The sequence below is a fragment of the Mixophyes fleayi genome, chromosome 6 (genome assembly GCF_038048845.1).
Source record: "Mixophyes fleayi isolate aMixFle1 chromosome 6, aMixFle1.hap1, whole genome shotgun sequence".
Taxonomy (NCBI): Eukaryota; Metazoa; Chordata; class Amphibia; order Anura; family Limnodynastidae; genus Mixophyes; species Mixophyes fleayi.
This window is the reverse complement of record NC_134407.1, coordinates 214,355,214-214,368,495: the sequence shown is the minus strand read 5'-3', so window position 1 is coordinate 214,368,495 and position 13,282 is coordinate 214,355,214. Positions and strand designations below refer to the sequence as shown.

The window sequence follows — 13,282 nt, the reverse complement described above, 5'->3', positions numbered from 1 at the left end:
TCAGTACTGTATTTATTTTTTTATTGTGACAGTAACCAAGGACCACATCTCTATCCTAATATGATATCATCTGCCACCTTTACCCTATTGCCTCCCAACTTTTTCCACTCCCTTTTACCCACTACATGCTCACCTTTTTCAGTCTGTCTCCACTGGAAAATTTCCATCCTTCTTTACACAACAAGCTCATCTCCTTCGCCTCCAAACTGCTTGAGCAATATATGGAAAACTGTCTCTCTCACTTTCTCTCTTCTAACTTCATTATCGACTCTGTAATTGGGCTTCAGCCCCAGCATTCCACAATGACTGTACTCACAATAGTGATCAATTATATAGTTACAGCAAAGTCTAAGGATCACTTCTCCCTGTCCATCCTCCTGAACCCCTCTACTGCTTATCTCGAAACACACAGGAACGGTGGTATTCTATAATATGCCTGGTTTAGCTCCACTCACCGTGGAGATGCGTAGTCTAGCATAGCGGAGGTTTTCGACAGGGACTCCCGCAACACGGTTTTGTTTTTGCTGCTTCCACCAGGCAGGTCTTAGTTCTCCAGATGGGTAGCAGGTGAGACTGACAGGAAAAGTTGTTATCCGACAAGGAGAGACCAGAATAGGAATGCCAGCATACAAGGGTAACTTGAAGGGTAGAAGATACAATATACCAGGATTAGCTGAGAAGCTTATATTGCTGGATTTCAGGATCCGCTAAATAACAACAGATACAGGATACCAGCATTCACAGGAAATGCACAGAGTAACAGGAGCCAAACTATCCAGTATCTAGCTGACTGACTGGACTTGAAGAGCTGGCACCATATTACCAGAGCAGATACCTTACATAGTCTGGGACATGAGTGGGAGTAAAAAGCAATCGGCCAATGTTTGAACAGGGAAATCTATAAAAGACAGGAGTGCACATGTGCAATCCAAGATGGTGGTCGCCATGGGAAGACGCCGGAGCAGAGGAGCCCGGCGCTGGAGGCCAGCCCTGCATTCTGGAGTGTGGCACTTTTGACACTGTTGACCACCATATTACACCTAATTTGCTCCATTGGCCTCTGTGACAGTGTTTTCTACTAGATCACTTTCTAAATATCTAATTTCTCCTTCAATGTCTCTACCTCTGGCATATCATCTTCTCCAATCCCACCTATCTACCTCTCCTCTACTATCTTGTATAACCAATTGTCTCTCTGATATTTCTGCATGAATGTCACAATGCTACCTAACGCTCAATGTGTCCAAAACCACACTCATAATTTTCCAGAGTCACCACCTCCCCTCACATCTCCCTCACCATCAACACGATAATTTCCTCAGTGTGCCGAGGTCTCTGCCTTGGGTGTTATCCTCTACCGTAACCTGTGCATTACTTCTCACATCCTGACTCTCCTGCAGTCCTGTTGCCTCCACCTTGTAAATATTGTTACCTAAGATGCAACCAAAACTATTATCCATTCCCTCCTAATTTCCCACGTCTACAACTGCACCCTCCTCCTATTTGGCATTCCCCTCACCCATCTGTCCTTGCTTTAATCCATCCTAAACACCGCAGTAGAATTGATCTTCATCTCTCACAACTCCATTATGGCTGCACCAGTGTAAATCCACTGGCTCCGCATATCCTCCAGAATCCACAGTACTCAGCTTCACCTACAAATTCCTCAACAACAGCCCTTCAGAAATCTCAAAACTCTTCATATATTCTCCCTCACTCTCTTAGATCTTTCTCTAACCTGTGCCTTGTCTCCTCTTCCCCTTTAACTCCCACCTATGGAATTCGCCATCTCTCTAGGGAATATAGGCCCGAGCTGTCCAGCCTAGGGCTGGTTGTCATTATGGCAGGAGGACCCTTTGAATTTTGACATTGTTGCTTTTTTGAATGTATGAATTGTTTTGTGCTGGCGGGTCCAGTGGCTGTATTGCCGCTAGATCCGCCGATATTGCCCTTTGACTGTCGACATTGTGACTGTCAATTTTACTACCTGTCGACAGTCCAAATGTCCAGATTTTAACCATGTCAGCACATGAAGCTGTCGACAGACAGGCAGTCCCCCCTTTATCAATAGAATCATTGTTGCCAGAATGACTACAGCCCATATATTACATATGTTTTTTTGGGATGAAATAGACCATTTGGTGGACTTGTCAAGTCATGTGACCAATGACTTGTTTTGAAATCCACTGGTTGGTTAATACATGTATTAGCAAACCAGACTGCCAGAGTGTTTTGCTGTAGATGCTGTAGGTGAAAGCTGTAATAGTGTATTGAGCCGGGTGGATAATAGAGAAATGTCTGATTGTGGGTGTCCCTCTATGCTTACATTATTATCATGGGACACTTGTAAATTATTAAATAGCCACCTAAGATCTGTTGATGTAGTGCATTTGACCATATTTTGTTTAGAAGTGTAAATACAGAGCTATAGGATTCACAAAGACCCAGGTCCTTAGATTATTTGTAAATTACCACAATAATTGCGTCCTTTTGAGGGAGGGGCACCTGTTTCATATGCACCCAGAAACCTGTTTAATAACACCAGTCTTAGCATATCTCTATAAGTATTGTAGAATTATAAGGATGACCATAAGAGACCAGGGCCCTTCCCCCACCACCTTCTCTTTGGTAGCTGTTTCCTCCAATAGCAATCTGACAAACTACATTAGTCTCGGGAACAGTATGGTATCAAGATAAGTGATGAGCTCTACTGAGTGATAATAGCTTAAATATTCTAATTGCGTTGCCCAAACCTGGCATTAATACATGGCCAAAAGTATGAGATCACCTGAACATCACATCCATATATGCTTGTTGAACACCTCATTCCAAACACATGGGCATTAAAATGCGGTTGGTTCCCCTTTGGTGCTATAAAGTATTCACTCTTCTGGGAAGTTTATCCAGTATATTTTGTAACATGGTTGAGTGGATTTGCATCCATTCATCCACAAGAGCATTAGTGAAGTCGTGCACTGATGTTGTATGATAAGGCCTGGCTCGCAGGTAACATTCTAATACATCCCAAAGGTATCCGATGGCGTTGAGGTCAGGGCTCTGTGCGGGCCAGTCAAGTTCTTCCACAGTAAACATGGGAAACCATTTTTTGATGGATGTCGCTTTGTGCATTGTTATGTATTCCTGTTTCACAACAGGAAAGGGTCTTCCTCAAGCTGTTGCCACAAAGTTGTAAGCACAGAATTTTCAATCATTAAGATTTCCCTTCACTGGAACTAAGGGGCTCAGGCCAAACCATGATTCCTCCTCCACCATACTTTATGGTTGGCAGTAAGCATTGGGGTAGGAAGTGTTCTCCTGGCATCTGGCAAACCCAGATACTTTCGCCATACTGTCAGATGGTGAAGTGTGATTTGTCACTCCAGAGAGTCCAATGGCGGTGTGCTTTACAGCTCTCCAGTTAATATTTGCACATGGTGATCTAAGGCTTGTGTACAGCTGCATGCTATATTTATACTCTATGGGGATTTTCCACGCTGTCTTGGGTATTCCCCATAGACTATAAATATAGCTTTCAGCTGTATTATACTCATTAGCGTCGGGATGCTTGTACGCTGTTTGTTCGATTGCGTACTGTTTTTTTTTTTTTTTTAACAAGCATGTTCAGGATTTGGATATACAAATATGGTGGTCATTGTGAAAGAAGATAAGAAGACTTCAAACATGGACTTTGTGGACTACAATTATTTTGGGACATGGTGTCAAGCAAATTTGGATTAAAAGCTGCTGACAAAAGAAGAAGACATCTTATTGGTGATTATATTGGGATTTATTTTTAATAAATTGTTGTGGTAATGAAAAGGTTGTGTTATGTATTTACTGTTTTGTTTTTTTTAATTAAATTTGTGTGGTATTAATAATGTGGGTGTGGTTTTTCTTTTTTTTTAACATTTTGTTTTGTGGGACTACAGGTCTAAGCCAGCCATGGGTGTCAGGCCATGTTGGCACTTGTGGTTCTCCAAGTGCCAGCATGACCTGGCTGCCATGGATTTGCTTGGCAAGTATGTTGATACATTTCCCCCCTGGTCTCCTTGTAGCTAATTGAATCTCCCCCACAGTGACATCAAAATGGTTATTTCCGAAGCCTGCAAAGACATTATTGCAGCCTCTAGAGAAAGGAGCTCCAATCATATAGCTATATGTATCATATGTGTATAATGTAACACAACATGCAATTCAACGCATACATAATATATGGCATATGCTGTGTATATATTAGAACATAGAATAGGTACACAGGACATTTGGACAGGAATAACCAATAGGTCCTCTCATCTCTGTTAACCATGAATTAGCTGGGGAAATAATTATTTCACTTCTGTTCTGTGTTTCCCACTCACAATTCCTAGTGCCCTAATCCAACATGGCCGCCGAGTGAGCTCCTTGGTTGCTATAGTAACGCGCATGCTCAGATACAGCAGTTAACCTATACGGACGTTTGATTAGAAGGAATATCAGTGCACACATCTCCTCGGTGTAAATAGATAGATAATAACCTGTGTACAACACGGAGCTAGACTCTCGCTACTCAGTGTAACTAGAGGGAACAAGTTAGTAAAACATCTGTCCTCAGTGTAGGAGAGCGGCGGCCATTTTCTTATAGTCTCTCAGGAACAACATTGGTTGGTCATGGTGCAGCCCCCTCTTCTACCACATGAGGCGGCGTGTATATGGTTACACCCCTTCCTGACGTCATTTATTGTCTCCTAGTACATCCGGGTTATGGTGGAGGCTGATTAAGGAGGAGGTAATATTATACTATTATCTATGTTTATTATTATTATTATTATGTAGAAGAGAGATAGTAGGCAGCTCCCAGCACATACTGTTTATGTTATGAGAGGTTATTATTATTATATAGAAGAGATAGTAGGCAGCTCCCAGCACATACTGTTTATGTTATGAGAGGTTATTATTATATAAAGGACACAACATCTGATCTAGAAGTTCCCCCTATGGATATAAGGGATTATTATTATTGTAAAGTGTTTATGATCAGGGTTTCTCTTATGATTTATAAAGACTTAATGACCACAGTACTTTGTAGCTTTGTGACCAGATCAGTGTTATCAATATCTCAGTATGATGGTAAAATGTAGACTAGCTTATTATTTGTCAGGATATACTTGGATTTGGCAATAACAACAGTTCCGTCATGGTGAATAATTTGTGAAGTCAATGGGGAATTATACTGCAGTTATGGGAATTATATGGTATTGCTGAGGAATGTCTTCACATGAAGAGGCTGCAGCTGCTGGATCCAATGACTTCAGCTGTCATTGGTGTTATTATTGTCCGCTGATAATGCTGCTGCCTTATAGCCACATGCACTGTCCCCACCAGCTGCTGTCAGTGTTATTCTCTACCTTATGTAACAAGTGTTCCCAATACCCCTATAGATTATTCAGGCAGGACCATCTATACCTTCTGTTTCATGTCAGTGTATGTAACATGTTTGTGTCATGATCCCCTCGTTGTACAGCGCTGCATAATATGTCAGTGCTTTATAAATAAAGTGTGGCCGGGTCTCGAGCAGCAGCTGCCGCACGGGTGCGGTGGCCATCTTGAAATGAAGCTCCTGTGCGGGGAGGGTTAATACCCGGCAATGGAGGGGTTAACTCACCGGTGCTAGGTGCCACGTGGATAGGGGGCATTAAAAATTGTATTTAAATGTTTAAACAAAGGAACGGGTTAAACCCATGTCCCATGTATTCTTATACTGGACGAGTCCCCCCCACCCCCCTGCCACTGGTGGGAGACGATTCCATGGATATATCACATATTCAATATAAAGGTTCTTCCTTATATCATTGATCTGTCTTCCTCCCTCCAATGTCACATTGTGTGCTCTTTTTACAGAAATCCTCTTATTTGTATTATTTATTGTTTGTCACCTCTGGTCCTTCTCTCCTAAATGTGTATGTGTTCAGCTCTAATAGAATTTAATGATAAGTTTTGTGATACAACCCATGCACCATTGTAGTGTCTGATTATTTTTTTAAAATTTTATTAATGTATTTGTTTGAGATAATGCCCACATAACTATGCACAGTAATAATTGTGTGTGTCAGGTTCCTATAAGGTGTGAGGATGTCACTGTCTATCTCTCCATGCAGGATTGGGACTATTTAGAAGGACACAAGGGTCTGTACAAGGACGTGATGATGGAAGATCAGCTGCCTCTCATATCACTGGGTAAGAGGAGAATTAACTACACCTCTGTCTGTGTGTATAGAAGATACCTTCACTATGTCTGTATGTGTGTGTATGTATGTATGTATATATATATATATTTATTAGTGTTACGAGTACCGCCGCGGCTCGCTCCCAGCGCCCTCTAGCGTCCCGGCTGTCACCTTGACGACCGGGACGTCATTTCCGGATCCAGCCCGGCCGTTGCCAAGGCAACGGTCGGACGCTAATTACTGTAGCGCCGCATCCCGGCAATGGAGGACAGCCGGGCACGTGCGCAAATAGATTACTAGCCTGTAGCCTATTAAGCCCATTAATTGTATTAGGCACAGGCTGGGGGTGAATTACAGAGCTAGGCTCTGATTGGCCACAGTCAGTATTTAAGGCAGGGAGGGCTTAGCCGGTTATAGCGTGTCTTACCCAGTCTTGCTGACCTGCTCCTGTTTGCTGTACCCTGTCCTGTGAACATTCTGTTGGATTTCCCATGTATGACCTTTGCTTGGATTTTGGACTCTGCCTGTTTGCTCGTGACCCTGACCCTTTTGACCTGTACCTTGGACCCTGCTACCTTGCCTGTGACCCCGACCTCTGGCGTGTTAACTGACTACCCTGCTTGCCTGTGACCCTTGACCTTGGCTATCATTTTGACCACCCGCTGCTTTCTACCAGTCTCCTGGCCCGCCGCTGTGGTCCTGTATTACCAACCCACACTACATCTGGAGCTAAGTCCTGGGGGCATATGAGTACCGGTGAGCGCATCAAGCTCTAAGGGAAAGGCGGCGGCTATAGGTGAAGACCTCCGTCATCTAGTTTTGCGGGTTAATAGAGTAATATGTAAGAAGGGGTAGATTGCGCTAATAACCCACTGCTGCAAAACACACCTATAGGAATCACACAATATTTCCAATGTTGAATACAATAAAATAAAATCGATATAGGGATGTTTCAGCGCTGTTGGCTGTAGTCACATAGATGTGTATATATATATATATATAGGCCAATCTTATCTTCTTAACAACATATATATGTGAATAAAAAATATATAAATAAAAAGTATACTTAAATTTTAGACGTAGATGTGTGGGTCACTTTGTTCAAATCTTTCCTCCAATATGTGATGACATGGCATAAAAAATACAAAAACACAACATAGTGTGATATAGTAACAACAGGTGACGTTGTATAGTGAATGTGAGGTTAACTTCAATCCAAAGCTTTCTTCTTAAAGAAGAAAGAGACCGAGATTATTACGTTGGAGCGCTGACTGCAAGAGGCTGCTGGAGGATACATGCTACCATTTACCCTGTATCTTGTGTATGTCTCGTGGTGTTGTGCTGTTGTAATAGTCTTATTTTGGATATACTCTGGTCTACCCAAGTGAGTTGATTCCCACAGAGGGTAATTGCCATCCCAGCTAAGGGTGGTATCCTCACACTAGATTGTAGAATATGTGCTGCTAATGACAATATAGTGACTGAATCAAAAGTGTATTACATATTTGGTGTGCGGTTTTTTAGTATTAGTGAATCACATAATGTGCTCTGGGTCGCTGGTCGATGTAAAGGAAATAAAAACAAAAGATAGGCAAATACAATGGTTGCATTTATTTATATAGTTTTTCTTGCATCACTACTGTTTGTTTTTGTTTGGTTATCAAATATTTTTTTTTTTTTTCATAATTTCACCATTGTTTGAGACAGTGGAACATTTGTACTAGTAAGCCTGTTATGTCGTAGATAACAATACCTGCCGCGGTCCCTCAGTCTTTCCTCACAGTTCCAGTTCCCCCTCTTACTCTACACTTATACCATTATAGGAGCTGCGTGTATGTTTATATTTTCATTCATTGTTGCGAGGTGTCAAATTTTATTATACATTTGCTGCAAGGAGGGAGATCTGGGCATTTCCAGTGATTAGCTACCAAACATTTGGCCGCATTGAGAATTTGTGGACATAAATTTGTCAGAGTGTTTGTCCAGACCCTAAACGATAAACCCAAAAGAAAATACCCGGGTGGGTAGATGTATCAAAATGAGATTCTGACAAATGGACGCTAGTTGCAGCGGCATCAGAGCATGAGGGTGACCCTCTCCTATTGTCTGAAGCCCCTGGGATTCCTCCTGATACTATCATGAGTAGTGGTGATAAAACACTATAATAGCTTCTGTGTAAGAGCGGTAGAGGGGAGGACGAGGTGATGATGGGGGACTTGCCAACGAGTAATTCTGATTGCACGGTCCCTTAATGCTTTTTGGTGTGGAGGTCATGGCTTTTTTTGGTTAAAGCTGAAAGTCACAATCCGTGATGATAATACATAAGGAATAGACAATGAGATTTAATAGTGAGGCTAAATTAACATTTCTTAAAGCTAACCATCATTCATTTTTCCCAGCAGAACTACATAAAGATCCATCTGCTCTTATTAAGAAGAAATCGGTCTCGTATGAAGAAGGAAATCTGCCACACACTGACATTTATACACCCACAGGTTATACACAATTTACATCTACTCTTATTGAAGTGAAATTGGAATCTTCTTTCACTGGAGAACAAAGTTTTAATAACCTCAGCTATGTTAGTAACCAGAGGAAAAATGTGAATGATCACACTGTAGACAAATCTTGGTCTTGTTCTGAATGTGGGAAGTGTTTTACTACAAAAAGAAACTTTCTTGTACATCAGAGGATTCACACAGGAGAAAAATCATATTCTTGCTCTGAGTGTGGAAAATGCTTTACAACGAATTGGAAACTTCTTAGTCATCAGAGATGTCACACAGTAAATAAAAAACCTTTACCACACTCTTGCTCTGAGTGTAGTAAATGTTTTTCCTTTAAATCATATTTGGTTGTACATCAGAGAATTCATACTGGAGAGAAACCTTATTCTTGCTCTGAGTGTGGTAAATGTTTTTCTGTTAAATCAAATCTTGTTGAACATCAGAGAATTCACACAGGAGAGAAACCTTATTCTTGCTCTGAGTGTGGTAAATGTTTTTCCTTTAAATCATATCTTGTTGTACATCAGAGAATGCATACGGGAGAGAAACCATATTCTTGCTCTGATTGTGGGAAATGTTTTAGGTTTAATTCTGAACTTGTTCGACATCGGAGATGGCACACTTCAGAAAAGTCATATTGCTCTGAATGTGGGAATTGTTTCAATCAGGAATCAAGCCTTGTTACACATCAGCAAATTCACACAATTGAGAAACCATATTCTTGCTCTGAATGTGGGAAATCATTTAATAGTAAATCAGATTTCAATAAACATCAGAAAATTCACACTGGAGAAAAACCATATTCTTGCTCTGAATGTGGGAAATGTTTTATCAGTAAATCACAGCTTATTATACATCAGAGAGTTCACACAGGAGAGAGACCTTATTCTTGCTTTGAGTGTGGGAAATGTTTTTCCTTTAAATCAAATCTTGTTGAACATCAGAGAATTCATACAGGAGAGAAACCTTATTCTTGCTCTATTTGTGGGAAATGTTTTAATCAGGAATCAAATCTTGTTACACATCAGAAAATTCATGCAGGTGAAAAGCCATATTCTTGCTCTGATTGTGGGAAAACTTTTAACCAGAAGCATAGTCTTTATTTGCATCACAGACTTCACACAGGAGAGAAATCATATTCTTGCTCTGAATGTGGGAAATGTTTTACAAATAAAGCATCTTTAATTAAACATCAGATGAGTCACAAGTGAGAGGCCATACATTTTCTCTGAGTGTGTGGGAAATTTTTTAACCAGAAATGAAACTTTGTTCTACATCATAGAAATGCACACAGGCGTATACAAATATTTGTGTATAGAGTTGCAGAAATGTTTACACACGAAATCAAGCTTTGTTGTGCATCAAAATGTGGGAAATGGTTTACTAGTAAAGCACTTTCTTTTACCCCCACTTCATTGTCTATTTACAAACTTATTATGAGGCAATAGTTGAAAGTATAAAAATGGTTTATTCGGTTATTGAAATGTACAATGCATGTATATCAACTGTAAATCCATATAGTGTGAAAATCATTTTTTTCTTTAGAATTCTTCAACATAATTATGAAGAACGAGAAAATCATAAATCATTAGTATTTTTAAAAATTTAACAACCTCCAACATTTGAAAACTGTCAAACACCTTAGAAAACAACAGTGTCATTAAAATTAACTTTGATAAAGTAAAATGTGCAATTAAATTTCAGTCATATAAGTTATAAATAATAAACACTTAATATGCCATCACTCCACCATATGCCAGTTATATTCATGGATTCCTGTGATGGACCCCGTGTCATGCTAATGTATTTTATCTGCAATCTGCATTTTTTCCACTAGAGATTAACAAGTATATCTAAAATATGGAGTCATACGTTACATGTAATAGTACAGAATTTAAAGAATCAATGTTAAAATAACGTTTATTTCAAAACTAAACCACTACCATCTTCTTCGTAAAAAGTTCCATACATATAGTTACCATTAGATCAAAGTAAGAGTAATCAATGTGTTAATGTCTCTTACATCTAGCAATCACTGGTTCCAAAACTCCTTAATTTCCTTCTTCTTTAGGATCTTTAAGAATAAAATAAAAATGTATTAGAAATATAGCATAAATAAATATGTACGTAAATACTTGCCATCCCCGGCTATGGATGAAATCCATATAGTTTTGAAAAATCTGTGTGTCTAGAAGTCTATTGTATTCAGCACCCTCTTCATCTCCGCATACAATTTGTCATGGTTTCCTACAGGAAAAACAGCACAAAATATAAATTACATGGGGTTTCTACACTGTAGTTCACCGGTTAGCATTGTCCAGGTGCAGACATTTGTAAAAGTACACACTTCCCTTGACCTCAAGGGATGGAAGCTTTGCACCATAATCACATTCAGATTCCTGGTCGCGTTATTTTTTTGATCAAATCATTAGCCACAAGAACTGAAAATTTGATTTCTGAAAAACTCTGGATCAAATAGGATTCAACACGGATTCATCTAATAGCTCGAAACTAGCAAGATGACTTTCGTATTTCTCCTGACTTTCATCAAAATGTAATGAACAATGCACTATGTTGTGCTAAAACATTTATGGAAATCATTGTCCAATAGGAATTAAGAAAGTAAATGTATTTAACATAAATTAAACACTGTTAGCCAATTATAATTTACTAGGTATTTTATTGTTTATCCTTTGGGGACTTCCCCTTGTTTAATTAACGTATGTTGCCACAAAATAGCATTGTTTTATAATGTGACCTGTATGAAATGTTTTTTTAAAATTTGACTTCATATTTTAAGCACACTTACTGGTTTTAATAAATAAATATTTATAAATTATATGTTATTCATTTAAGAATCATTATTTTAACAGATTTGTAGCCTGAAAAACCCTCAACCTTTAGATATATGCTATTATATTATTTAGGGTGTAAACAAATGTATTGGATTGTATTTGGATACCAGAGTATATGTGTTAGGTCTTTTTATTTAAAGTGTGATTTTTCAGTTAAAGGTCAGCAACGGTATTTAGTGCGAGTGGAAACATAGAAAAGCGCATTACATGTTTCACAAGCAGGACACTAATAAGAATGATATAATTTTAGCACTACACATGTAGTTGGAATTTGGTGATTAAACCTTCAGTTATAGGTGTTCTATTCTTAGGCTGGGTACACACTACAGGTTTTACACCCAATTATCAGGCTGATTACACAATAAACGACCGTTTAGTGTGTACACTCCAATGATCCTGTTTTATCTTTCCAAAGAACATCATATCATTTGATTTTGCAAATGGACTAAACGATGGAACAGTGTGATGCCAATTCTGCAGTCTGCCGATAGTTCCTCCAACAGCGACTCCTTTCTTGGCGTGTATTTTTAAATTTATAATGTTGTCTTTTACCTCTCCCACGTGAAGCACATTGAAATAGTGTTGGTTTTTAAATGGTGAATCAGCAATAAACCTTTTTTGCATGCTCCATATGTCATCTATGTGTCCCTGTATGCAAGTGTGTGCGACATGAATTGTCAACACGTGTGAAAATACATAGATTCTCAATAACAAAGTCAGCTGTATTTACACATGATGTGTTCATTTCTTCAATTCTGTATTATGTACCTGTGATATGCCTGCTAACATACCAATATATATATATATATATATAACACAAAAATAAGATCTATTTTTTTCTTTTTTCTCCTGATGAAGTCTGTTGTTACAGACGAAACGCGTTGAGATTCTTTGCTGCTCTCCCTACTGTACTGGGAATTGGTCGTTTACAGATAGGTCTACTATCTGCTACTTGATATGTAAGTGGCTACTATTCATTTAATAAAAGTGTTCATTGAGATATTACATCTGTGGTCCTTTGTTTACTCCATCTCCTGAGGCAATTAGTTGGGTATCCAGTTATGGAGAAAGTGTGACCTGTATGCAACAATCTGTGGGACATCTTTACAGATAAGCTGAAAAGTTTTTATTTTTGGTACGCATATATCTGCACAAGTGTGACCTGGGTGATCCTTTCCTTGTTTAGTGTTTCGTAGTTCATACTGAGTGACCTGTGATTAAGTCTGTGTGACAACGTCACAGATAAGCTACAAAGTTTTTATTTCTGGTACGCTTATATCCTCACTAGTGTACTCGGGTGATATATTGCACGATCTCTCTGGTTTACTCTACACTGGTGATAAGGTCCCATTACGGATTCCTGTGTGATCCCATTATATTATCATTCTACACTATTGTGCGCCTCCTCCTCTATTCTTTTCCATACATATATATATATATATTGTGACACCATCAGGGGAATAGGTACCATCTCCTTGGGGGAAGATGGCGACGAACAGAAGCAGTAAACCACACAAGTCCACGGGTTTAAGGTTAAAAGCCACAGCTAGTTTATTCACCAGCTTGCAAACAAAACAAACGAAATCCTGGCCATCAGCCTACTAGCTAATACATTTTAGTGACACCCTCTCTCAGGTGTTGGACCTTGTGTCCAAACACACACTCAACATATAATTGCTCACCACAGCAATATAATATAATAACGCACCCAACAGCA

At 39.3% G+C, this 13,282-nt stretch overlaps 1 protein-coding gene across 18 annotated transcripts in view; it reads left to right on the top strand.

Annotated features, from left to right (window-relative positions):
- LOC142159778 (uncharacterized) overlaps positions 1–13,282 on the top strand; it is a 627,000-nt gene that overhangs the window by 464,677 nt on the left and 149,041 nt on the right. Inside the window, exons 1-2 of one of the 18 annotated variants that reach the window (XM_075214492.1) lie at positions 6,102–6,213; positions 8,606–10,305. The exons of 15 other annotated variants lie outside the window; for them this stretch is intronic. In XM_075214492.1, the coding sequence (XP_075070593.1) occupies positions 6,129–6,213; positions 8,606–9,921 (1,401 nt within the window). In that variant the 5' untranslated portion in view covers positions 6,102–6,128 and the 3' untranslated portion in view covers positions 9,922–10,305. Of the gene's footprint in view, positions 1–6,101; positions 6,214–8,602; positions 10,306–13,282 lie in introns of those variants that run through there. 2 more of the 18 variants (XM_075214491.1, XM_075214476.1) reach the window with 2 other exon arrangements.